At 36.9% G+C, this 23,620-nt stretch overlaps 1 protein-coding gene across 31 annotated transcripts in view; it reads left to right on the top strand.

The window, feature by feature from the left end:
- The window catches only part of CSPP1 (centrosome and spindle pole associated protein 1), a 132,152-nt gene that overhangs the window by 21,558 nt on the left and 86,974 nt on the right, over window positions 1–23,620 (top strand). For 6 of the 31 annotated variants that reach the window (XM_055299129.2, XM_055299117.2, XM_055299121.2 and 3 more), the window contains 6 exons: window positions 538–561; window positions 5,554–5,634; window positions 7,306–7,404; window positions 9,371–9,810; window positions 17,174–17,272; window positions 20,369–20,439. In XM_055299129.2, the coding sequence (XP_055155104.1) occupies window positions 538–561; window positions 5,554–5,634; window positions 7,306–7,404; window positions 9,371–9,810; window positions 17,174–17,272; window positions 20,369–20,439 (814 nt within the window). The remainder of the gene's footprint in view (window positions 1–537; window positions 562–5,553; window positions 5,635–7,305; window positions 7,405–9,370; window positions 9,811–17,173; window positions 17,273–20,368; window positions 20,440–23,620) is intronic. The other 25 variants (XM_063611530.1, XM_063611533.1, XM_063611535.1 and 22 more) reach the window with 8 other exon arrangements.

The following is a 23,620-nucleotide window of genomic DNA, read 5'->3' as shown; positions in this document are numbered from 1 at the left end:
TGAGAACTGGTGCCATAGAATAATACAGACTTTTGACCTTTTGACTAAGGCAGTGGATTCTAATTTTAAGTGAGATCGTTAATTATGGTTTTTCATGTTTTCTATAAAGTTGTCATGGTTTGAAGTAGTCCAATCATGGTTTCCCACTCTTCTACACCCGCCAACTATGTATTAAAATGACATGTGGAGTTCTAGTTGCTAATTATTGTCCTATGAGCCAAGCTTATAAAATTACATTTAATTATTTAGCCACTAAAGCTTTTGTTTTATGATCTCATGTTTTACTTAGCAGAACTCTTGAGTATTTTTTTTAAATTATATAGTGGCCAAAGGTTTATTGTAAGTTTTAAATTTAGGTTATAAAATTATTTTAAACAATTGTGATGTTTGTTGTCATCTCAAAATATTCTTTAGTTTTTTACTGCTTTATGTTTGTTCCAAATGTACAAATGTCTCTTACTTATTCTGATTTACACATGGAGAGAATGAACTTTGACTTAATACACTTTGTCAATGGTTTGTTTCCCTTGACTTTAGGGCATTACACAAGGGAAAAGAAAGGTAGGATTGTCTGCAATACGTCCTCCTTCAGTTTTTTCTTTCTTTTTCTTTTTTTTACGATCTAGTAGGTTGCAATCATTTGCATTTATGAGATTCAAACCAATTAGGAAAACTGGTTCATTTGTGATTTTGAGATGTTTGAATGGCACCATTTTGTATTCTTGCTTTTAGCAGATGACACCATACACATTATAATTTTCCATTAATATAGTCATTACTTTTGATTCCTGCTTTGCATTTGTGTTTATTGCTTGCTTATGCATTCTTTTTGAATATTCTGCAGTTAAGTCTGTTTTCAGCATGCAATTTTTTGTTTCTCAAATTACACTAATCACAGTAAGATTAATAGAGTAGTAGAATATCCAAGATATTTGAACTACATGTTGTCAGAATTTGGATTACTCTGTTTTTGCACCAAAATCTATAGATTGCATTGTCCATTTATATTGGAAAACAAAGAGAAACAGTTTATGGTTTTACAAAACTGGTTTTAAAAGGAATTTCACAGATTCACCATTCAGCTAACATATTTTAAACACTTATTATGAAGATATATCAGGTATGCATCCTGTCTTCAAGAGGCTTAGAATTTAGTTGCAGAGATAACATTCATACGATTCAGAAAGTGGTAACTACAAGAAGGATATAATGATCAAGAAAGTTCTCCTAGTGGGAATTTCTATTTTGTGAGGCAATCTAGATTTGGATGATCTAGAGAGAGAATTGAAGCGAGAAAGCTTTTCAAATGGAGAGCATAGAGTAAAGGAGGACCTAGAGGGTAGACTTTAGCTTTGTATGAATGAGGCATATTAGGTTTACCAGCCTGACTGGGTCAGAATATCATTCTTTTTGAGAGTAGTAAGAAATAACGATGTATATAGGATAGGATCAAATTAGAAGGCAGTGGATTTTTAACTTGTTATATGCAATAGGCAGTGATGAGCATCATACTTTCTTAAATAGCCTGTGAAGAACATGGCAACTGTGTTTTAGGACAGTTCTGCATGTAGAGACTCTCATTGTCTTAAATTGCTGCCCAACTTCTTAACTGATTTCCTTGCGCTAATTTTCACTTCACCTTCCAAGCTATTTTCCAGAATGATTCAGTCCCTAACTTATTTAAATATGTCAGTATCCCCTTACTGCCTCCAGGATAAAAATTCAAATTCCTTAGCATTGCACATGTCTTTCATGTTCCAGCCTGACTCCCTGGTCTTATACCTCATTATCTTCCCCTTCCCTACCTCTTCTAATTGGGTGGAGTTTTCCTCTGGTATCAGATATCTTCCATTTTCTCTTGTAGGTTTTGCATTACTCCCTAGGTAAGATTTTTAAAAAGGATAGTGGTGGGAGACATAAGAAGAAATTGCCTTCATGAAAGTACAAATCTTTAAATTCAAAGGGATGTGAAGGAGTTTTTTAAGATTTTTTCGTTTGTTTTTTTTTTTTTTTTTTTTTTTGAGACAGAGTCTTGTTCTGTCGCCCAGGCTGGAGTGCAGTGGTAGGATCTTGGCTCACTGCTATCTCCGCCTCCCGGGTTCAAGCGATTCTTCTGCCTCAGCTTCCCGAGTAGCTGGGACTACAGGCGTCCACCACTACGCCTGGCTAATTTTTTTGTACTTTTAGTAGAGACGGGGTTTCACCATATTGGCCAGGCTGGTCTCAAACTCCTGACCTTGTGATCTGCCCACTTCGGCCTCCTAAAGTGCTGGGATTACAGGCATGAGCCACCGCACCCAGCCAGTTTTTTAGATTATTAAGAATATAGTCGGCCGGGGGCGTGGTGGCTCACGCTTGTAATCCCAGCACTTTGGGAGGCAGAGGCCGGCGGATCACAAGGTCAGGAAATCATCGAGACCATCCTGGCTAACATGGTGAAACCCCGTTTCTACTAAAAATACAAAAAAAATTAGCCTGGTGTGGTGGCAGGCGCCTGTAGTCCCAGCTACTCGGGAGGCTGAGGCAGGAGAATGGCGTGAACCCCGGAGGCGGAGCTTGCAGTGAACCGAGATCGCGCCACTGCACTCCAGCCTGGGCGACAGAGTGAGAGAATCCATCTCCAAAAATAAAAAATAAAAAAAGAATATAGTCGTGTAGAGGAGCAGTATTTCCTTAAAATTAGAGAGACAGTGTTTTGTTCACATTTGAGAAGGTGGGAATGGAAGGGAAAGCAAGAGGAAAAGAAAACTACACAGAATATAGGGAGCTGGCTGCAGCTTCCTGGACCCCCTGAAATATGTATGGTTTCCAAGTCCCACTAATATCTCTTGTGGCTTCTAGACTTGGATTGCATGGATATTTGAGTTTAAAAAAAAAAAATCAAATCTATTAATTTTGCCAAGAAGAGTTATTAAAACAAACAACTACCATGTTTTTTTGTGTTTTAATTAATTTTTTTTTTTCCTGAGCCCTTCCTGCCCAGAGATGGTTTCCTGTTTTTAGAATAAAAGATGCTTGACCATCTAAACACAGAAAAGACGTGTTTTCAGGGGAACAGTTTTTAAACTGAGTCAGTTAATTAATATCTCCAGCCCAGACCTCCATCCTGAACTTCAGACTTTTCTAGCTGGCTGCATAATTCACATTTTCACTTTGAAATCTACCTGATATCTTACGTAGACCATGTCCAAAAGAGAATTCTTGATTTCTGTTCTTCCCACCCTCATGCCTGATAAACCTGCACTATCCGTAGCCTGTCCTTTTAATTTCCTTTTTGTCACAGTAATTATTACCTTCTAGCATGCTATATAATTACTCCTCATTATGTTTATTATTTCTTTTTCATGTTCCTTAGCTTGAATGTATGCTTTTGGAGGTCAGGAATCTTTATCTGTTTTTTTCAGTCCCAAATGTATCAGAAAGTTTGGGCACATGGTAGGCACTCAGTATTTATTGAATGAATGAATGAATGATTAAAATTTAGCTTTTTGAAAAAACTATGTTGTTTTTTTAAGAATTAAAAAAATTTTTTTGGTAGAGACAGGGTAATTAAAAAAAAGTTTTTTTTTTTTTTTTTTTTTTTTTTTTTAAATACCCAAGCTGGTCTCCAACTCTTAGGCTCAAGTGTCCCTCTTGCCTTGGCCTCCCAAAGTGCTGGGATTACAGACATGAGCCACCACTCCCTGTCTATGTTGTTGTTATTGTTTATTCTTTTCATTTTATTGAAAATTTCGAACATCATTCTTGACTCATGTTTGGAATGGGAAATTGCCCAGTGAAGGAGTGAGGATGTTAAATCTATCTTCCTGGTTGGAACTATGAATGGGGTTTTCATGAATTTATAACTCTACAAAATAATTAGGTTTATAGTGTACTTCAGTATATAGGAAGTAAAATCACTCAGGGATCTGGTCATGTGTCTTATTTTTTCCTTGTCAGGTAAGTTTAGAGTTCCATACAGCCAACTTTCAAATTAGCTTTTGTAGCACAACTCATTTGTAAATTCAGATTTAATGACACTTTATTTATTTTTGAGACAGATTCTCACTCTGTCACCCAGGCTAGAGTGCAATGGTGCTGATCTTGGCTCGCTGCAACCTCCACTTCTTGGGTTCAGGTGATTCTCCTGCTTCAGCCTCCCAAGTAGCTGGAACTATAGGCGCGCAGCCCCAAGCCCGGCTAATTTTTTGTGTTTTTAGTAGAGATGGGGTTTCGCCTTGTTGCCCAGGCTGGTCTGAACTCCTGAGCTCAAGTGATCCGCCTGCCTCGACCTCCCAACCTGCTAGGATTACAGGCATGAGCCACCCTGCCTGGCCAGATTTAATGCAACTTTATTAATCACTTAGTTTTGCTAATTACTGTCTTTCCATAATGTTTTGAATACAACGCTATTGTAGTTAATACGTTGTTTTATAGTTATTTGCTTACATGTCTGTTTCTGCAACTGAATTGTAAATCCCTTGAATATAGGGAAAATATATTTGTATCCCTACCACCTGAAAATAGTACCTGCATAGTATTAGATGGTTGCTAATTGCTTGTTGAATGAATAAATAAAAGTCATGGAATTAGGCATGTTGACAATTATTGATTGATTTTATCCTTATAACCCAGTGATGTGTAGATGGCATTATTTCTGTTTTACAGACAAGGAAACTGAAATGAAGTGAAGTAAATTATTCCAAAATATTTGACTACTAAGTAACAGTACCAGAAAGTTGGAGATCATATGTATTTTTTTTACCAATTGGGGATCATGTGTATTTTTTTTTTTTTTTTTTTTTTAAACCAGTCCTTTGTATTTGCTTTACAGCTTTCAAAGGGATTTTATATTTTTTATCCTCCTTCATCCTTATACCAGCTTTGGTAGGTAGGCAGAGCAGGTACTATTCTCATTTTACAGAAGAAGAAAGTGTCTGTCAGAAAAGTTAAGTGACTTCCTCAGTGTTACACAACTAATAAGTGTTTGGGCTAGTTGTAGATCCTAGGTCTTTTGACTGCTAGTCTAATGCTGCCTCTACTACACTGCGTTACTTAAATGCTTAATGAACAAGATTGGAGGAACACATAAACATTCATAGTTTATATCCATTGGCATTTCAGTAGATATTCACTCACATAATTATAGGAAAAATAGAAAAAAAACTTGTGGCATGCATTAAGATATTTGTGAGGAAGTTTAAATTTGCCTTGAGAACCAAAAGACAGTAGAGCACTGATAATGAAGAGTATGTGCTTAGAAGACTAATATAAATTGTGAAATTTTTTTTCATGCTTCTAATCATCTTGAATCAATAGGCATATATATTGCACATGAAAATTAAGGCCTGATTTTCCCTTTCAGGGATTTGTTGATTGGAAGAAAATTCTCTTTTTTCCAAATGCTTTTGGTATGGTCTATATAGATTTGTAGTTTCTGTCTTCATCCCATTTCATTCGTTTGCTCTGCATAATATAATACTAGTTTAGAATATAGAATGCAAAGACACATTTATGCAACATATTTTATAAAGGCAATTAGGTAATATATTTTTTTAATGTGTATATATACAGAAAAATTTTCTATCTACGAGTGAAACAGATCCATCTACTTTGGGAGTTTCTCTTCCTATTGGTGAGAGGTTATCTGCTAAGGTAGGTGGATAGGAGTAGTTATTGTGGGTAGCAGTTTTCCGAGGCATCAAAATCATAAAAGAACATACTGCTGATTTAAATGCAAATGGAAGATCACATCAGTTCCCCATACTTGAATATACTTCTATTTCAAAAATCCATGGAGTCATATTTATGCTGTTTAAAAAAATTTTCTTGAACACAACATTTGTAACCATATAATTATATATTTCTTTAATATGTTTATTCTTTTGCTGTATTCAGTTGTACTTAACTGAATATTCAGAATTCATTTTTTTCAGCACTGATTTCTGACTATAAAGTTTATGCTATGTAACACAGTTATTGGAATGAGTGGATGTGAAATTATAGTGAGCTTTTATGTAGGGTGAGGGTAAGGGTTCTTTGAATGTGTGATTCTGTCACTCCATTAATACACGTCCATATTCCTTAGAGGTGAAAGTGATAAAGCACTCTACACCTCTTGTAGTGACTCAGGTCTCACCAGAGTATATCAGAGATCATGAAATAGTATATAAGACAAAATGGACAGTTAATAAATTTCAAAAGACCTAGTTTCTTTTTTTTTTTTTTTTTTTTTGAGGCAAAGTATCACCCCGTTGCCCGGGCTGGAGTGCAGTGGCGGGGTCTTGGCTCACTGCAACCTCCACCTCCCCAGTTCAAGCAATTCTCCTGCCTCAGCCTCCCGAGTAGCTGGAGGCAGGATTACAGGCACCTGCCACCAAGCCCAGCTAATTTTTTGTGTTTTTAGTAGAGATGGGGTTTCACAATGTAGGCCAGGCTGGTCTTGAACTTCTGACCTCGTGATCCACCCGCCTCAGCCTCCCAAAGTACTGGCATTACAGGCATGAGCCACCGCTCCCGGCTGACCTAGTTTCTTTAGTACTTTTTTAGATTGTGTTGTTTTAGCGACGCGGGAGTATTAAAATTTAATAACATTTTAAAATCTTATATATTTATGTTTTAACAGAACATTTCATTATAATATTTTATAATCTGTGATAATTTTCCCTTTTTAAGTTTAAAATATAAAGGATCATTTTTTATCCTTGGAAAGCAAATGGTTAGCAGCAGGTGCTTCAGGGGAGTGGGTTGGGCATTAGGAGAGGGAGGTGTCCCTGAGAAGGAAGGAAGGAAGGTAACCCCATCATATCTCTTTGGAAACAGGCTAATGACAGATCTCCTGGCAAACACAATCATCATATTTACTAGTGGGAGAGATTTATCTCTGAATGCTTTTGGCAGAATACACCTGGTTTGTCTAGGATTGCTGTTGGGAATCAAACCTGGAATCTATGGATTTATGTGGCATGGCTCTTTGGAAAATGTCATCTGAGCTCTGTTAACTATTGGAGTATAAAATGGAGATGTTTCATGAACAAAGCAACTCCCTTCTGTTAGAGACCTCATGTATCAATGGACCAAAGCATGTAGTCATGCATATTCTCATGTGACAAGAAAGACCTGGGGAGCTGTATGGGTGTCCTCAAACCTCTTCCGACTTCTCCCATACCTTTCAGTGACATCTGTCCTTGAAATTATTAGTAAAGCTTGATTCTGGGTAAGAGTTCTGATATGTATGATTCAGATTTGACATTCTGATAGGACATTGAGGTATTTTTTTTTTCCTGAAGTTGAAGTTTAACATTGCCTTTTGATTTTTATTTTAAGGAAAGGTTGAAACTTGAACGTAACAAAGAATACAATCAGTTTCTCAGGGGTAAGGAAGAATCCAGTGAAAAGTTCAGACAGGTGGAAAAGAGTACTGAGGTAGGTTTTGCTTTTGAAGTAAATCTGTACTACTACTACCACAAGTTGAATATTTTATACTTGAAAAGTTTTTTCTATTTTAGACATTTTACTTTTTTTTTTTTTTTGTAAATACTTGCAAAATTAAGCCAAATTAAACCAAACACAGGACATTTAAATATTTAGTTTTGGAAGTTATTTTATCTCATATTGAAGAACTTTTAACATTTAATTGGGGAGATTTATTTTAGAGATCAGTTTTGTTAAGTGATTTTCATTTATTTTTAAAAATTTAAATGAGTTTTTTTTTTTTTTAAGACGGAGTCTTGCTCTTTCGCCCAGGCTGGAGTGCAGTGGTGCAATCTCGGCTCACTGCAAGCTCCGCGTCCCGGGTTCACGCCATTCTCCTGCCTCAGCCTCTCCGAGTAGCTGGGACTACAGGCGCCTGCCACCACGCCCGGCTAATTTTTTGTATTTTTTAGTAGAGACGGGGTTTCACCGTGGTCTCGATCTCCTGACCTTGTGATCCGCCCGCCTCGGCCTCCCAAAGTGCTGGGATTACAAGCGTGAGCCACCGCGCCCGGCCTTAAATGAGTTTTTATGTTGCCAATTCCTAGCTATGTTTGTTTTTTTTTCGAAATTTAAGGATCAATTAGCTGGACATGGTGGCAGGCACCTGTAATCCCAGCTACTTGGGAGGCTGAGGCAGGAGAATCGCTTGAACCTGGGAGGCCGAGGTTGCAGTGAGCCAAGATTGCCTCACTGCACTCCAGCCTGGGTGACAGAGTGAGACCTGGTCTGAAAAAAAAAAAAAGAAGGATGATTGACGTATCTGGGGCCAAAACATTTACCACTTTCTATATCCTTTGTGTTGAGAATTTAATTTGAAATATTTTGAAGTAATATCTCCTGGGATAGGAATTTGCATTTAGTTTATCTTCTCTTTCTTTTTTCTTTTCTTTTCTTTTCTTTTCTTTTTTTTTTTTTTGAGACGGAGTCTTGCCCTGTCACCCAGGCTGGAATGCAGTGGCACAGTGTCAGCTCACTGCAACCTCCGCTTCCTGGCTTCAAGCGATTCTCCTGCCTCAGCCTCCAGAGTAGCTGGGATTACAGGTGCTGGCCACCACGCCTGGCTAATTTTTGTATTTTTAGTAGAGATGGGGTTTCAGCATGTTGATTAGGCTGGTCTTGAACTCCTGACCTCATGATCCACCTGCCTCGGCCTCCCAAAGTGCTGGGATTATAGGCGTGAGCCACCAGGCCCTGCCACAGAAAGGTAAAATTTTCTTGAAGTTTTTTTTTTTCTAAAAATATATATGGGTGATTAATGTTGCCTAGGCTGGTCTTGAACTCCCAGGCTCAAGCAATCCACTGGCCTCCACCTAGAATTTTTATGTAATAAGCTTTTCGTAAACTGTACAATTTGATGGGTTTTAGAATATGTAAACCACAATCAAGATAACGAGCCTATCCTGTATCCCCCAAAGTGGTTCTGGGACCCTTTGGAATCTGTGTGTCCTCACTGTCCTCCACTCATTCCCACACTGTCTCCAGATCTTCCTGACCTGACTTCTATCACCCTAGACTAGTTTACATTTGATCATTTACTATAAATGGATCATACAGGATATACTAGTTTTGGGGGTATGGCTTCTTTCACTCGGTATAATTATTTTGAGGTTCATTTGTGTTGTTGAATGTACGGCTAATTCATTCCATTTTGTTGCATAGTAATGTTCCATTGCATGGCTGTATCAGCTTGTTTATCCATTCCCTTGTTGATGGACATTTGGGTTATTTCTGGTTTTTGCCATTACAAGTAAGGCTCATATGAACATTCATGTAAAAACAAATATATGTATATATGGGTGATTAAATAAACATCAGAGTTGAAATGATAGACTAAGTATAAATTGAGGGTTTAATTACCTTATAAGAGATAGTTTCTCATCAAGTTTTGTTTCTTTTTTCTTTTTTAATTGAACAGCCCAAGAGTCAGAGAAATAAAAAACCTATTGGTCAAGTTAAGCCTGATTTAACTTCACAAATACAGACATCTTGTGAAAATTCAGAGGGTCCTAGAAAAGATGTCTTAACTCCTTCAGAGGCATATGAAGAACTTCTGAGCCAAAGACGACTAGAGGAGGACAGATACCAACAACTGGATGATGAAATCGAATTAAGGAATAGAAGAATTATTAAAAAAGCAAATGAAGAAGTGGGCATTTCCAACCTAAAACATCAAAGGTTTGCAAGCAAGGCTGGCATTCCAGATAGAAGATTTCACAGATTTAATGAGGATCGTGTTTTTGATAGATGGTATCATAGATCAGACCAAGATCCTGAAGTAAGTGAAGAAATGGATGAGAGGTTTAGATATGAAAGTGATTTTGATAGAAGACTTTTGAGAGTGTATACAAATGACAGGTATTTACAACTTCATTTTTATTTTCTTTATTTGCTTAATATAGCAAATTAATTGTTAATATTTGCTGTTACTTTTTATCATTATACTAGGGAGAAGCAGTTTTGATTTATCATAATTAATTCTAAGATGCTGTCAGTTTTAAGATACATCATTATTTTATGTCCCACTGAGGGGAAAAAGAAAACACTCAAGGTGGGGGCCCTGTTTTAAAGTTGGAAAACTGAAAGGCTACACCGTTTATGTAAAAGTATGTGAATTGGAAGTAGTCATTCCCACAGAAAGGGACAGAGAGGAAACGTCCACATCCCAACCTTGGCAGTGAGTGGAGAGTAAAGATACAAACAACCTTCCCTGAGAATTTGAAATGTAAATTAGTACTGATTCAAGTTCACAGTCCAATTCATACTGCCAGTAGCGTCCAAAGAAACCTTGAGGCAAGAATTCAGTTTTCTCAATTCATAGTGCTCTTGGATGAGGGGAAAAATAACTGCAATAACTTGACATAAAACCAGGTCATTGGCTCTTCTGACTTCCAATATTAAAATGTGGCCAGGCGTGGTGGCTCATGCCTGTAATCCCAGCACTTTGGAGGCTGAGGTGGGCGAATCACGAGGTAAGGAGGTTGAGACCAACCTGACCAACAGGGTGAAACCCTGTCTCTACTAAAAATACAAAAATAGCCAGGCATGGAGGCGCGCACCTGTAATCCCAGCTACTCAGAAGGCTGGGGCAGGAGAATCACTTGAACCCGGGAGGCAGAGGTTGCAGTGAGCAGAGATCACGCCACTGCACTCCAGCCTGGGCGATAAGGTGAGACTCTGTCTCAAAAAAAAAAAAAAAAAAAAAATAGTGTGGCCCGGCGTTGCGGCTCACGCTTGTAATCCCTGCAGTTTGGGAGGCCAAGGCAGGCAGATCACTTGAGGTCAGGAGTTTGAGACCAAACTGGCCAACGTGGTGAAACCCCATCTCTACTAAAAATACAAAAATTAGCCAGGCGTGGTGGGATGTGCCTGTAATCCCACCTACTGGGGAGGCTGAGGCAGGAGAATCGCTTGAGGAGGCAGAGGTTGCAGTGAGCTGAGATTGTGCCACTAAACTCCAGCCTGGGCGACAGAGCGAGACTGTCTCAACAACAACAATAAAAATAAATAAATAAAATAAAACGTGTGAAAAAAGGATACCTTAAAATAGATGAAATACAATTTATTCCCGTAGTCATAAGTTTTTTCAATCAGATTTTCAGATGGTTTTCAGTTCTTTTGAATGTTTTTGTGACACTATAATTTCTGAACTGCTACAATGAGGTTTTATTGTTGTATTTATCATATATTGATACTTGCCATAGTTTAACCTAACTTGTTTTGGAGATAGGAATACCTCAGGGTCTCATATTTGTCATTGACTTGTTTACTTGACAAGTGTTAATACATTTTGAGCAGCTTTTGGGACCTGCTTTATTTACTAGTCCAAATAGATTAGTTTTTAAGTATTTAGAAAATGTTTTCGGGGTAATGCTGTACATTCAGTATTCTAACTATTAATTACAATACAAAGCTTTTACAGTTCTTTGTCTTCTACATTCTGTAGCTGTTATGTCCTCACACAATATTTTTAATATTTACCCTGATTTAGGTAATTTGAATGAAGGATTAGATTTTGGAAATGGCAATTATAGTTTCTCTGATCTGAATCTAATTGTTTATACTTCAGAAAATTCTCCAAATCCTATAATGTTATATCTGAAAATGCTTATATATGAAGGTAATTAAAGGCTGACTAAACTAAAATAACTCAATTGGGGAACTGCAAGTAATCTCTGACTCTTGGTGATAATGTCTTCTTTGTACACGAGAACTTCTTTTCCCTTTATGGTGTTTGTTTACCTTTAGGGTGAATGTAATGCATACCCTTTTAAGTTTGGAATTTTAAGAAACATAATGGTTGCTTCTTTGTTTTTTTTTTATATTTTAACCTATTACTTTTATAATTATATCCTGTGATAATTTTATACATGAACTGACAAGTGAATATCATTCTATTTGAGAACTATCATGTCTTCTTATGTATCCCAAAATAAAATGAACTCCTTCAATATAAACTTTCCCAAATACTATTTAAGAATAGATTAAACATGAGGTTGAGTGAGAATAATTCTTGTTAAATACTTCAAAGTGTTTCTTCAATATATAAATCATATTTTATGTATTTTTATTTTGTTTTTATATCAACTCTAACATCTCCAAGTGTGTTTTCTTATGTGTCTCTTTAACAATTGAATTTAAAATTGGATTTCTTTATTTCAGATTTACAGATTCCTCATTTCCAGCAAAAAAAAAAAAAAAAAAAAAAAAAGACTTCATTCAGTAGTTTATAAATAGACTGGTTGGTAGGAGAAATGACTGTATTTGTGAAAATTTTGAGACTAAAGAAATGTGGAACTGAGTTTCATCTCTTGCTCCAAGCATTTATTCTTAACATACTATGCAATCTTGATCAGAAGTTCTCGACAAAAAATAATTATAATGTATTATAAGAAGTGCACAGTTAATTTTCCTTCATTCTTCTACGTTTTCTTTGTTCTTTTTTTTTTTTTCCTTTCCTAAAAGTCAGCATCTGGTAAATTCTAGTTTTGGTTTATAATAATTTTTTATTTTTGGTTTCAATTTTTCTCTACCCTATAAATGTTTACTTTTTTTCATATACCGTAATTATTAATGAAATATTTCCCCATACTTAAATATGGGAAAGCTAAAACTTTTCTCAGAAAATGATGTTACCTTCCTAAACTCATATCATGAACTCACTGACAGTGTTCTTAATTAACAAGGTGGTTAACACTGTAATTGACAGTTGCATTATGTGTGTTATTTATGCATATTTACCAATTTAAGTAAAATTTATCATGTTTTAGGAGCTTTCTAAAGTAGAATGTAATAGCATGTCTTAAGATACTTTGAAATTTATAGGCTCTATTTAAATATGGTAATCTTAGTCTTATTTATTAACTTGAACTGTAGAAGTTAATATTTTACTTTATTATTTTTTACTTTAGCCAGTGTTAATGAGTAAAAGAAGTTTTACTTCTTAATACCCAAAGAAACCAGGTACAGAGTAGATGGGGTTGATAATAGAAAACAGTGCTACCAAAGTAAATATAAAAATTGGGAAAGAATGGAAAACAAAGAGAAAAATGATTATCCACATTTAACATCTCAGAGTTTTTCTTTAGCTTCTTTTTTTTTTTTTTTTTTTTTTAAAGATTAACGTGTGTTCATTTTTAGGATAAACTTGGCCTGTACCCTATACCTGGTTTCTTTGGGTATTAAGATTTTTACCTGATCAGCTAGAGTTGTTGACTCATGTCTTCAAGGAAATAGGGAGAAAAATATTTTTTTCATTTAAAATATCTTTTTTTTTAGTTAGTAGGATGGTGAAACCATTTTGCAATTATTTTATTCCCTCAATCGTATCTGATTTGCATGTCAAAGTTATGAGTTCTGTCCCTTTCTGACAAAACCCAGTATGTTAAGGTGTGGTAAGTGAACCTATATATTAAAAGCCATAGAATATTTAGGTATATTTTCTACGGCTATACCACCCTGGAACGTGCCTGATCTTGTTTGATGTTGGAAACTAAGTAGGCTTGGACCTGGTTAGTAATTTGATGGGAGAGTATTTAGATAGATTACTTCTGGGTCACAAGGATAGTCTTAATCTGGTACTCTCACAGTGAAACAGAAAGGGGTTCCAGGGACGAACTGAACCTAAACAGAACCCCTGAACTTTGATTAGAATCAGATGGTTCTTAGACATCTAGTGAGTGTATTACTTTTGGATATTATCATCTGTCTGTTGTCCTTTAATGTTGAGATGATTGAATAGAGAGGTAGCCATGGTAAAACCACTGCTGATTCTTACTAATTGCTTTCTTCAGAGAGGACTTTTTTTGTTCAGAAAATGTTACAACAATAAATTGTAAGATCATAAAATCTGTTTAAGTGAACTAACAGAGCTAGTTCAGGATGATTAAATGCTAAATTTATTAGAAATATAAAGGGCACTTTAGTAAATGAAGGAAATGCCATAAAAATTGTAGGGATATTTTAATAGAGAATAAGGCGGCTAACTTTCCAAACTATAGTTTGTCTTTTCAGCTTTATTTCCCTTCAAGGTTTCTTTTTTTTAGGTCTTACATTGGTAATTTAAAAAAAATTATAAAATCTGTATTTGTAAACAGTAATTCTTCCTTGACTTAAAAAAGATAAACAAATCGTGTCATTTCATAAAATTGAATAGTATCCCTAAGATTTTATTATCTTTTTAGTGAAATGCTTATTTCTGCTCTTTTTTAGCCTCTTAAACATTTTTCAGTCTTGATCTTATAATTATTGGTGACAAAGTGGACTTTTATAATCTTGTTAATGATTTTTTTCTTCAATGAAAGGTATACTTTAGAACATCTTTCATATGTGCTGTTCACTAGGAAATCTTTTGATTTTGCTATAGATTTTAGCAAAGAGACCTTAACCTTATACATAAATAAAATCATTTCTTAAATTAATTTAGGATGAACTTTGAAAATGACCTCTTGTGTTTATGGTGTTTGCTTTGCTATCTATATACACTGAAGAGCCTGTAAAAGATTTTTTAGTGTGGATACCTTGGGTGCAGTGGTGGTATAAAGATAAGCTAGAATTATTAATCTAAATATTATCTTCAGAAAACGTAACTAATAATTAAGGAAGCCACAAGCCCTATGTTAATTTTAGGAAAAGCTTTTGTATATTTAAGTGGCCTTTAATTCTGGGACCCCAAGTTATGCTTTTAAGAATTTGTAACTTTAAATTTCTATTCAATTTTTTTTTTTTTTTTTTTTTTTGAGACAGGGTCTTACTCTGTTGCTCAGGCTGGAGTGCAGTGATACAGTCTTGGCTCACTGCAACCTCTGCCTTCCAGGCTCAAACAGTCCTCCCACTTTAGCCTCCCAAGTAGCTGGGACTGTAGGCCTCCCAAGTAGCTGGGACAGAGCTGCCGTGCCTGGCCTCTGTTAAAAAAATTTGTAATAAAGATTTCTTTATTATTAAAGAATATATATATATAAATAAAGATTGTTTTTATATGTAATTTTTTTTGGCATAGATACCTGTTTATTACACCAGTGAATTTACTTTTTGTGTTGTGTCATGGGTTCTCAAGAAAACCTCTAGGTTGGGTGATTTGCTAGGAGGATCCATAAGGACTTTGGGTATAGTTGTACTCGCAGTTATAATTTATTACAGCAAAATGATACAAAGCAAAATCAGCAAAGGTAAAAGGCACATGGAACAAAGTTTGAAGGAAACCAAGCACAAGCTTCCAAGGGTTCTCTCCCAGTGGTATCACACAGGAGATGCTTAATTCCTCCAGCATTCAATTGTAACAATATAAGGAAATGTGTACCAGGAAAGCGATTAGACACTCGGTGCCCAAGGTTTTTATTGTGGGATGGTTACATAGTCACCCTGTACCTGGCATGTACCAAAATTCCAGACTTCCTGAAGAAAAGCAAATGTTTAGCATAAACTATAGTTTGTGCAAACAGTTTAAGCACAGTGAGCTGCTCTTATCAGTTCTGCCAGTGGCTGTAACTCTCCCAAAATCTATATTCCCAGGTGCCAGCCAAGGGTCAACTGTACAGTCAGGCTTTTCTGAGGATAGGCAGTCTCAGGCCTGCTCTGTTAACGCTTTTCTGCGTTGTATATAAATATCCAGTATAACTAAATCTGGTTGCCTGGCAGTGTTAATTACAAATTTGAATTTGAGTTTGTATTTACCTGTTTGTTAAGTGGTAGAAGTAGGGAATGACACTAAACTGATGTGTCATTCACACATCAGAATGTGTGTCTGTGATGAATGTGTGTATGTGATGTGTGATCGATTAAAAAATGGAAGCCATTCAAGTGTTATGCCATGTCATAGTTACTAAGATTAAAATTCCAAATAGTGTTTTCTCCACAGATGATACTGACAGTGGCTTGTATGATGGAAACAAGTGAAGAAAGAGTTTTACGTGCTGGTTCTGTGGAGAGTGAGAAGTTTCTTTTTTTCTCCAGAAAATTGCCATTTTTCTTAATCTGATAATGAAATTCACCTAAAATACTGAATACCACTTTAATAACCATATTTCTTTGTAATAGTCCTCTTGAGAAAGACAGTATAGTTGGGTAACTCAACAGCCATGTAAAGAAACTTTGAAATGCTTATGAAATGCTGATTTTCACGGACGCCGATAAGTGTTGGTGTAAAAAGTCATGTTGGTTTCTATGGTATGAGAAATTAAGCTAAAAATGAAATCAGTGTTTGCCAAATGGAAAAAAGATTGATTGAAAAACATTTTTTCATTATTATTTTCCAAAAAGGTTTTTAGAGAAGAAAATAGAAAACATGCTAATCTCTTTTTGTTGTTTATGACCTCGTAAGTAAAGTTAGCTAATCGTTTTCCCTGTTTATGTTTTCCATTCACCTATCAGTAACATTTATTCTTTCCTGTGATTTACAGTGTTAGCAAATGTCATGGTTTGTTATATTTGATTTAATTTGTTGATAAGACTGCTGCTGTATTTTTAAGTTAAAAAGGTTATGACAGGGCGCGGTGGCTCACGCCTGTAATCCCAGCACTTTGGGAGGCCAAGGTGGGAGATCACAAGGTTAGGAGATCGAGACTGTCCTGGCCAACATGGTGAAACCCCGTCTCTACTAAAATACAAAAAATTAGCCAGGTGTGGTGGCGCATGCCTATAGTCCCAGCTACTTGGGAGGCTGAGGCAGGGGAATCACTTGAACCCAGGAGATGGAGGTTGCAGTGAGCCGAGATTGCGCCACTGCACTCCAGCCTGGTGACACAGCAAGACTCCGTCTCAAAAAAAAAAAAAAAAAAAAAAGAAGGTTATATATGCAATGAGATAATTCACAGACTCTGTGAATTTTGATTTAAAAAATGTTCTCATTTTGAATTTTGACGATAATCTTTGTGAGTGCAGGGACTGTGTCCGAATACCCAGTAGGTGTTCAGTTATTCACTTTTAAATTGAATGATAAAAAAACTGTTAGTATATTTGTAGTTTTAAAAATAAAAATTTATAGAAAGTACATTACAATAATGTATAATCTTTTTAGAAAAGATTATTACATTTAAACCCTTAGTGTCTCATTAACCAGCAGATCATACAAATTCCATTTAATTTTAGAATGCGTTTATAGTAAAACTTCATTATAACACTTTGTTCCCTTTGATGTTGCCAACATCAAATGCAAAAACACCAAAGTGTTATAAGAAGGTCCACTGTATGTGGAACATGCTTTATAAGCTAATGTGTTTTTAAGGATGCACAGGAACAGACGAGGGAACATGCCTCCCATGGAACATGATGGGGATGTTATAGAACAGTCAAACATAAGAATTTCATCTGCTGAAAATAAAAGGTACAGTATGTAATATAAATTCTCCCCTGTAGTCATTACATTGTGAAACAGAATGTGCCTAAAACTGGCTAACTGAAAAAGTAGAAAGATACAGTAAATTAACAGCCTTCCTTCTTAGTGAGAAGTGAATTAAAGGAAAACAAAGGATGGGGAGGTAGTACTAAATGGAAATCGATAGTACTTTACAGCATTCTTTTAAAGAACAAGTTTTGGTTATAAAGTGTGCCAAGCTGTTCTGAAGAAGTCCCTATCATTACAAAGTATGTAAATTTGTTTGAAATAATAAAAGAAATAAGTATAATTTAATGGACTAAAAATCAACTTAAAATATCTTAGAGTCATGGTGATGCAACTTGACTGGAAATAAATTGAAAATGTGGCCGGGCCCAGTGGCTCATGCCTGTAATCCCAGCATTTTGGGAGGCCGATGCAGGCGGATCACTTGAGGTCAGGAGTTCAAGACCAGCCTGGCCTGGCCAACATGGTGAAACCCGATCTCTACTGAAAATGCCAAAAAAAAAAAAAAAAAAAAAAAAAGAAAAGAAAATTAGCCAGGCGTGGTAATCCCTGTAATCCCTGGTAATCCCTGTAATCCCAGCTACTCAGGAGGCTGAGGCAGGAGAATGGCATGAACCCAGGAGGCAGAGCTTGCAGTGAGCTGAGATGGCGCCACTGCACTCCAGTCTGGGCAACAGAGTGAGACTCCATCTCAAAAAAAAAAAAAAAAAAAAAAAAAAAAAGATTGGAAATGTTCCTGTGGTGTGAATTTTTCTTTCAAAAGTTTATTTTTGATTTTCAGTTTATCAAGTAGATAGCTTTTATGCTTACTTTGTAAAATTAGTGCTCATATATTTCTGTCATGTTGAAAGGAAAGGAAATTATATGTATTTTTTGTTTTGAGATGGAGTCTTCCTCTGTCGCCCAAGCTGGAGTGCAGTGGCGCGATCTCGGCTCACTGCAGGCTCCGCCCCCCGAGTTCACGCCATTCTCCTGCCTCAGCCTCCTGAGTAGCTGGGACTACAGGCGCCCGCCACCTTGCCCGGCTAATTTTTTGTATTTTTAGTAGAGACGGGGTTTCACCGTGTTAGCCAGGATGGTCTCGATCTCCTGACCTCATGATCCGCCTGCCTCGGCCTCCCAAAGTGCTGGGATTACAGGCGTGAGCCACTGTGCCCAGCTGGAAATTATATGTATTTTATATTTATGTTCTCTTTCTACTTACAGTTTTTTATCATTTTGGTGGCATTCCTGTGTCGTACATAAGGATAAATGGTTTTGAATCTATAGTATACAGTGAAGATAATGTCATATGTCAAGAAAGATGTCTATTTTTTCTAAGAAAAGTAATATATAAACACTGCTTGCAGTAAGATAATTTGCTGTTTTGTTCTAATTAATTAAGTTTCCTTTGAGGATTTTTTTGCCTTGTTTCTGTCTTCCAAGAAAGGTTTTTTTTTTGTTATTGTTGTTTTTTTTTTTGAGACGGAGTCTCACTTTGTTGTCCATGCTGGAGTGCAGTGACATGATATAGCTCACTGAAACTTTGACTTTCCAGGCTCAAGTGACCCTCCCACCACAGCCTCTGGAGTAGTTGGGACTACAGGCATGTGCCACTATGCCTGGCTGGTTTTTTAAAAAAATTTTTTGTAGAGACAGGATCTCTGTTGTCCAGGCTGGTCTTGAACTCCCAAACTCATGGTGGGATTTACAAGCATGAGCCATTGTGCATGGCCAGGAAGGAGTGTTTTTAGGGATGATCTTTTCTAAGTGTGTGCATAGATCACTCTTTCTCTTCTTCTTTTTTTAATTAATTAATTAATTAATTTATTTATTTATTTATGTGCACTTATTTTTTTTCTTTTTCTTTTTCTTCTGTTTTGAGATGGGGTCTCGCTCTGTTGCCCAGACTGGAGTGCAGTGGCACGATCTCGGCTTACCACAATCTCTGCCTCCTGGGTTCATGTGATTCTCCTGCCTCAGCCTCCTGAGTAGCTGGGATTAGAGGCGTGTGTCACCATGCCTGGCTAATTTTTTTGTATTTTTAGTAGTGATGGGATTTCACCATGTTAGCCAGGCTGGTCTCGAACTCCTGACCTCAGGTAATTCGCCCACCTTGGCCTCCCAAAGGGCTGGGATTATAGGCGTGAGCCACTGCTTCCGGTCTTATGTGCACTTATATTCCTTTTTTTTTTTTTTTTTTTTTCCTGGGGTAGCTGTTTTTTTATGAAAAAGGATTTTTTTTTTTGAGACAGAGTCTTGTTCTGTCACCCAGGCTGGAGTACAGTGGCAGGATCTTGCTCACTGTACCCTCTGCCTCCCGGGTTCAAGTGATTCTCCTACCTCTGCCTCCCAAGTAGCTGGGATTATAGGCGTGCGCCACCAAGTCCAGCTAATTGCTGTATTTTTAGTAGAGACAAGGTTTTACCATGATGGCCAGGCTGGTCTCAAGCTCCAGACCTCAAGCGATCTGCCTGCCTTAGCCTCCCAAGGTGCTGTAATACAGGTGTTAGCCACCACGCCCAGCCTGAAAAATATTTTATTTGAGAACCTATACAGCCAGTGAAGCAAGCTGAATGTTTTTGTTTTTGTTTTTGAAATGTGTCTCACTCTTGTCGCCCAGGCTGGAGCACAATGATGCTATCTCAGCTCATTGCAACCTCCACTTCCCGGTTTCAAGTGATTCTCCTGCCTCATCCTCCTGAGTAGCTGGGATTACAGGCCTCCACCACCACACTCAGCTAATTTTTTTGTATTTTTTATTAGAGACGGGGTTTCACCATGTTGGCCAGGCTGGTTTCCAACTCCTGACCTCAGGCAGTCCACCCACGTAGGCCTCCCAAAGTGCTGGAATTACAGGTGTGAGCCACTGTGCCTGGCCAAATTTTTTTTTTTTAAAGCCTGAATACATTGGAGTTGCACTGTATAAAGAGATAGAATGCCATGATTTTACCTTAACCTTAAAAATTTGTAAATATTTTAATGTCCATAGTACTTTGAAAGGCTAATAACTGATATCTACATTTTACTCTAAAATTTTGCTTCCTGAAAATTATCTGGATTTTAATTTACTCTTTTTCTCTGTCTTTTTTTCTTCAGTACTCCAGACAATGAAACATCCAAATCTGCTAATCAAGATACCTGTAGTCCTTTTGCAGGGATGCTCTTTGGTAGGCACAAAATTTCTAATTAGTTGGACTTGTATAGAGTGTCTTATAATCCTTTTTTAGCGAGAACTCAGTGTCGTAATTAATACTATTTTTACTAATAGTAGAAAATATTTGTAAGTGCTTACTTTACGCTAGGTACTATTCTAATTATTTAACATATATAGCTCTGTATAATTTTATTTTGTATTTTTTAAATTTTATGTATCTATTTTTATTCATGATGTTCATGAACACATCTATGTATAATTTTAAAGCTAAATTATTTAGTGATGTGCTTTCCATAGGTGATAATAAAATTATTAGTTTCAGTAATCTTTTTTTTTGCAAAATGGATTGATTACCAATCAGTAATGAGCTTTTAATTCCATATTTTATTAGCACTCTGTTGCAGTGTGACTGTTTCTTATATTCTGCTTTTTAAAAGCACTCTTGCAGTGTGACTGTTTCTTATATTCTGCTTTTTTATATATGATAGTTTTTTCCTTAATTCTTTTTTTTTTTTTTTTTCGAGACGGAATCTCGCTCTGTCGCCCAGGCTGGAGTGCAGTGGCGCAATCTCGGCTCACTGCAAGCTCTGCCTCCCGGGTTCACGCCATTCTCCTGCCTCAGCCTCTCCGAGTAGCTGGGACTACAGGCGCCCGCCACCACGCCCAGCTATTTTTTTTTTTTATTTTTTATTTTTAGTAGAGACGGGGTTTCACCATGTTAGCCAGGATGGTCTCGATCTCCTGACCTCATGATCCGCCCGCCTCGGCCTCCCAAAGTGCTGGGATTACAAGTGTGAGCCACCGCGCCCAGCCTCCTTAATTCTTCTTTCTAGTTTCTTCAGCTAGTACAAAACTGCTTTGTATTTTAGTTTATTTTCTCCAAATTAAACCGTTCTTTCCTTTGTTCTTTTCATGTAGTTTCTGAGAAGGTGTTTTGTTCAAATCATGATGATGGTCTAAATTTTCTATTTATTGGAAGTCAGGGTCATTGCTGAATATAAGCTTGTTTTGCTATATTACACTTGTCACGATCTAACACCAGAAACTCTGAGGAGAGCCTTGTTTCTGGTTTGTACCTTTAAATATGTAATAGAAAAGAGGTCTTCGTGTGAAAACTGTTAGAAAAAAATGAACTGAAATTTGGTTTCAGTAAAGTATATGAAGAAATTAACACTCTAGATTCATTCAACGTAAAAACAGTCAGTAAATTAAATACTGGTTTAGAAACATATTATTGCATTATATTCTCAGGTTTTTGTTCCTTTGTGAACGGCTATTGTGAGAAAAATGGCATGCCGCCTAGAATTCTAGTGTAATATCTGTAGGTGAAAATTGACCAGTTTAATCAGTACCATGTAAAGGCTATATATATATATAGATATATATAGATATATTTTTTTAATTTTGAAACTGAGTCTTGCTCTATTGCTGAGGCTGGAGTGCAGTGGCACAATCTTGACTCACTGCAACCTCCACCTCCTGGGTTCAAGCGATTCTTGTGTCTCAGTCCCCAAGTAGTTGGAATTACAGGCATGTGCCACCATGCCTGGCTAATTTTTGTATTTTTAGTAGATACGGGGTTTCACCATGTTGGCCAGGCTGGTCTCAAACTCCTGACCTCTTATGATCTGCCTGCCTTGGCCTCCCGAAGTGCTGGGATTACAGGCATGAGCCAGTGTTCCCGGCCGATGTATTTTATAAAACATGGTAAAATAAGAGAAATGTCTTTCTGAGCTGAGAGCCTACTGATAAATAATTTTATCAATAAAAGGATTATTGTACCCTGACTTTTTAAAGATGAATGGCATGAGTTTATCACTAATGCAATCCAGGATTTATAGATGAATATTTGGTAAGACAATGGACTCTAACATTTGAAACAAACCGTTAAAGTCATTTAATTCAATGACTTATCTCCTGGTTGATCTTTTCCCCCCCAAACTATGTTTGTATATACCTATAGGAAACTTATGGTTTCCAGAGACAGGACATTCCGTCTTCAGATAGCTGTGATTGTTATGATACTCTTATTTCAATTGAACTGAAATTTATCTTCCTATAATTTTGCCCCAAGGATGTCACTTGGGGCCTTTTGCTTCATTTAAAAAGTGAGATCATTGATTTAGTTTAGAGCTAAATAACAAATGTATTGTGGGGTTTATAAGAGAACCATAGGTAATTTAGAAGTATGTTTTAAAATTTCCAAGTATTTGGGGATTTTCCTTCTGTCTTTTTGTTATTGACTGCTTGTTTAAGCCTCTTATGATCCAAGAATATAATTAGATTAATTTCAGTTGTTTCAAGTTTGTTAATTTCTTTGACAAAGTTTTTTTTTTTTTGGAGTGGCTCAGAATATAGTCTGTCTTGGTGAGTGTTTAGTGTGTGCTTGAAAGAATGTGCATGGTGCAGTTGTTGAGTGTAGTAGTTTATAAATGTCATTTAAGGCTGGGTGTGGTGGCTCACACCTGTAATCCCAGCATCTTGGGAGGCTGAAGCAGGAGGATCACTTGATTGAGCCCAAGAGTTTGAGAGCAACCTGGACAACATAGGGAGACCATGTCTCTACAAAAAGTAAAAAATAAAAAATTAACTGGGTGTGGTGGCACGCATCTGTAGTCCTAGGCACTTAGGAGGCAGAGGTAGGAGGATTGCATAAGCCTGGGAGGTTGAGGCTGCAGTGAGCCGTGATTGTGCCACTGTACTCCAACTTGGGTGACAGAGTAAGACCCTGTGTCAAAAAAAAAAAAAAAAGAGTTAAGTTGGTTCATCGCATGTTCATGTCTTGTATATCCTTAATGAATTTTATCTGCTTCTATTGATTGCTTAGAGAGAAGTGTTGAATTCTCTATCTTGTCCTTCGTGTGAGGCCTGGAGTGCCAGAGGGATTTTCTTAGTGTTCCTGTGCTCTCCCCAGTTTTCAGCACGACCTTCATGTCCTTGACAGTGAGGGCATCTCTCCCTTCACACTTCCCCCTTCTCCTCAGTATATTGCTGTTTATTGTTACTTGATGCTGGACTGGTCCTGTGCATCTGGGCCTCAGGGATGGGTCTTTCTCAACATTTCTGTCCTTGCCCAGGATGATAGCTAAACTCTTCTTTGTGTCTGAGGAGGATTTTGCATCAGATTTTTCACCAGATTTTTTTGCCCTTCCCCTAACAGTAACACGCCTTTGCTATGTAAGAGTGTGGGATAC

This window comes from Symphalangus syndactylus, chromosome 11 (genome assembly GCF_028878055.3).
Source record: "Symphalangus syndactylus isolate Jambi chromosome 11, NHGRI_mSymSyn1-v2.1_pri, whole genome shotgun sequence".
Taxonomy (NCBI): Eukaryota; Metazoa; Chordata; class Mammalia; order Primates; family Hylobatidae; genus Symphalangus; species Symphalangus syndactylus.
The sequence above is the reverse complement of the archived record's forward strand: the minus strand, read 5'-3'. Positions and strand labels throughout refer to the sequence as shown.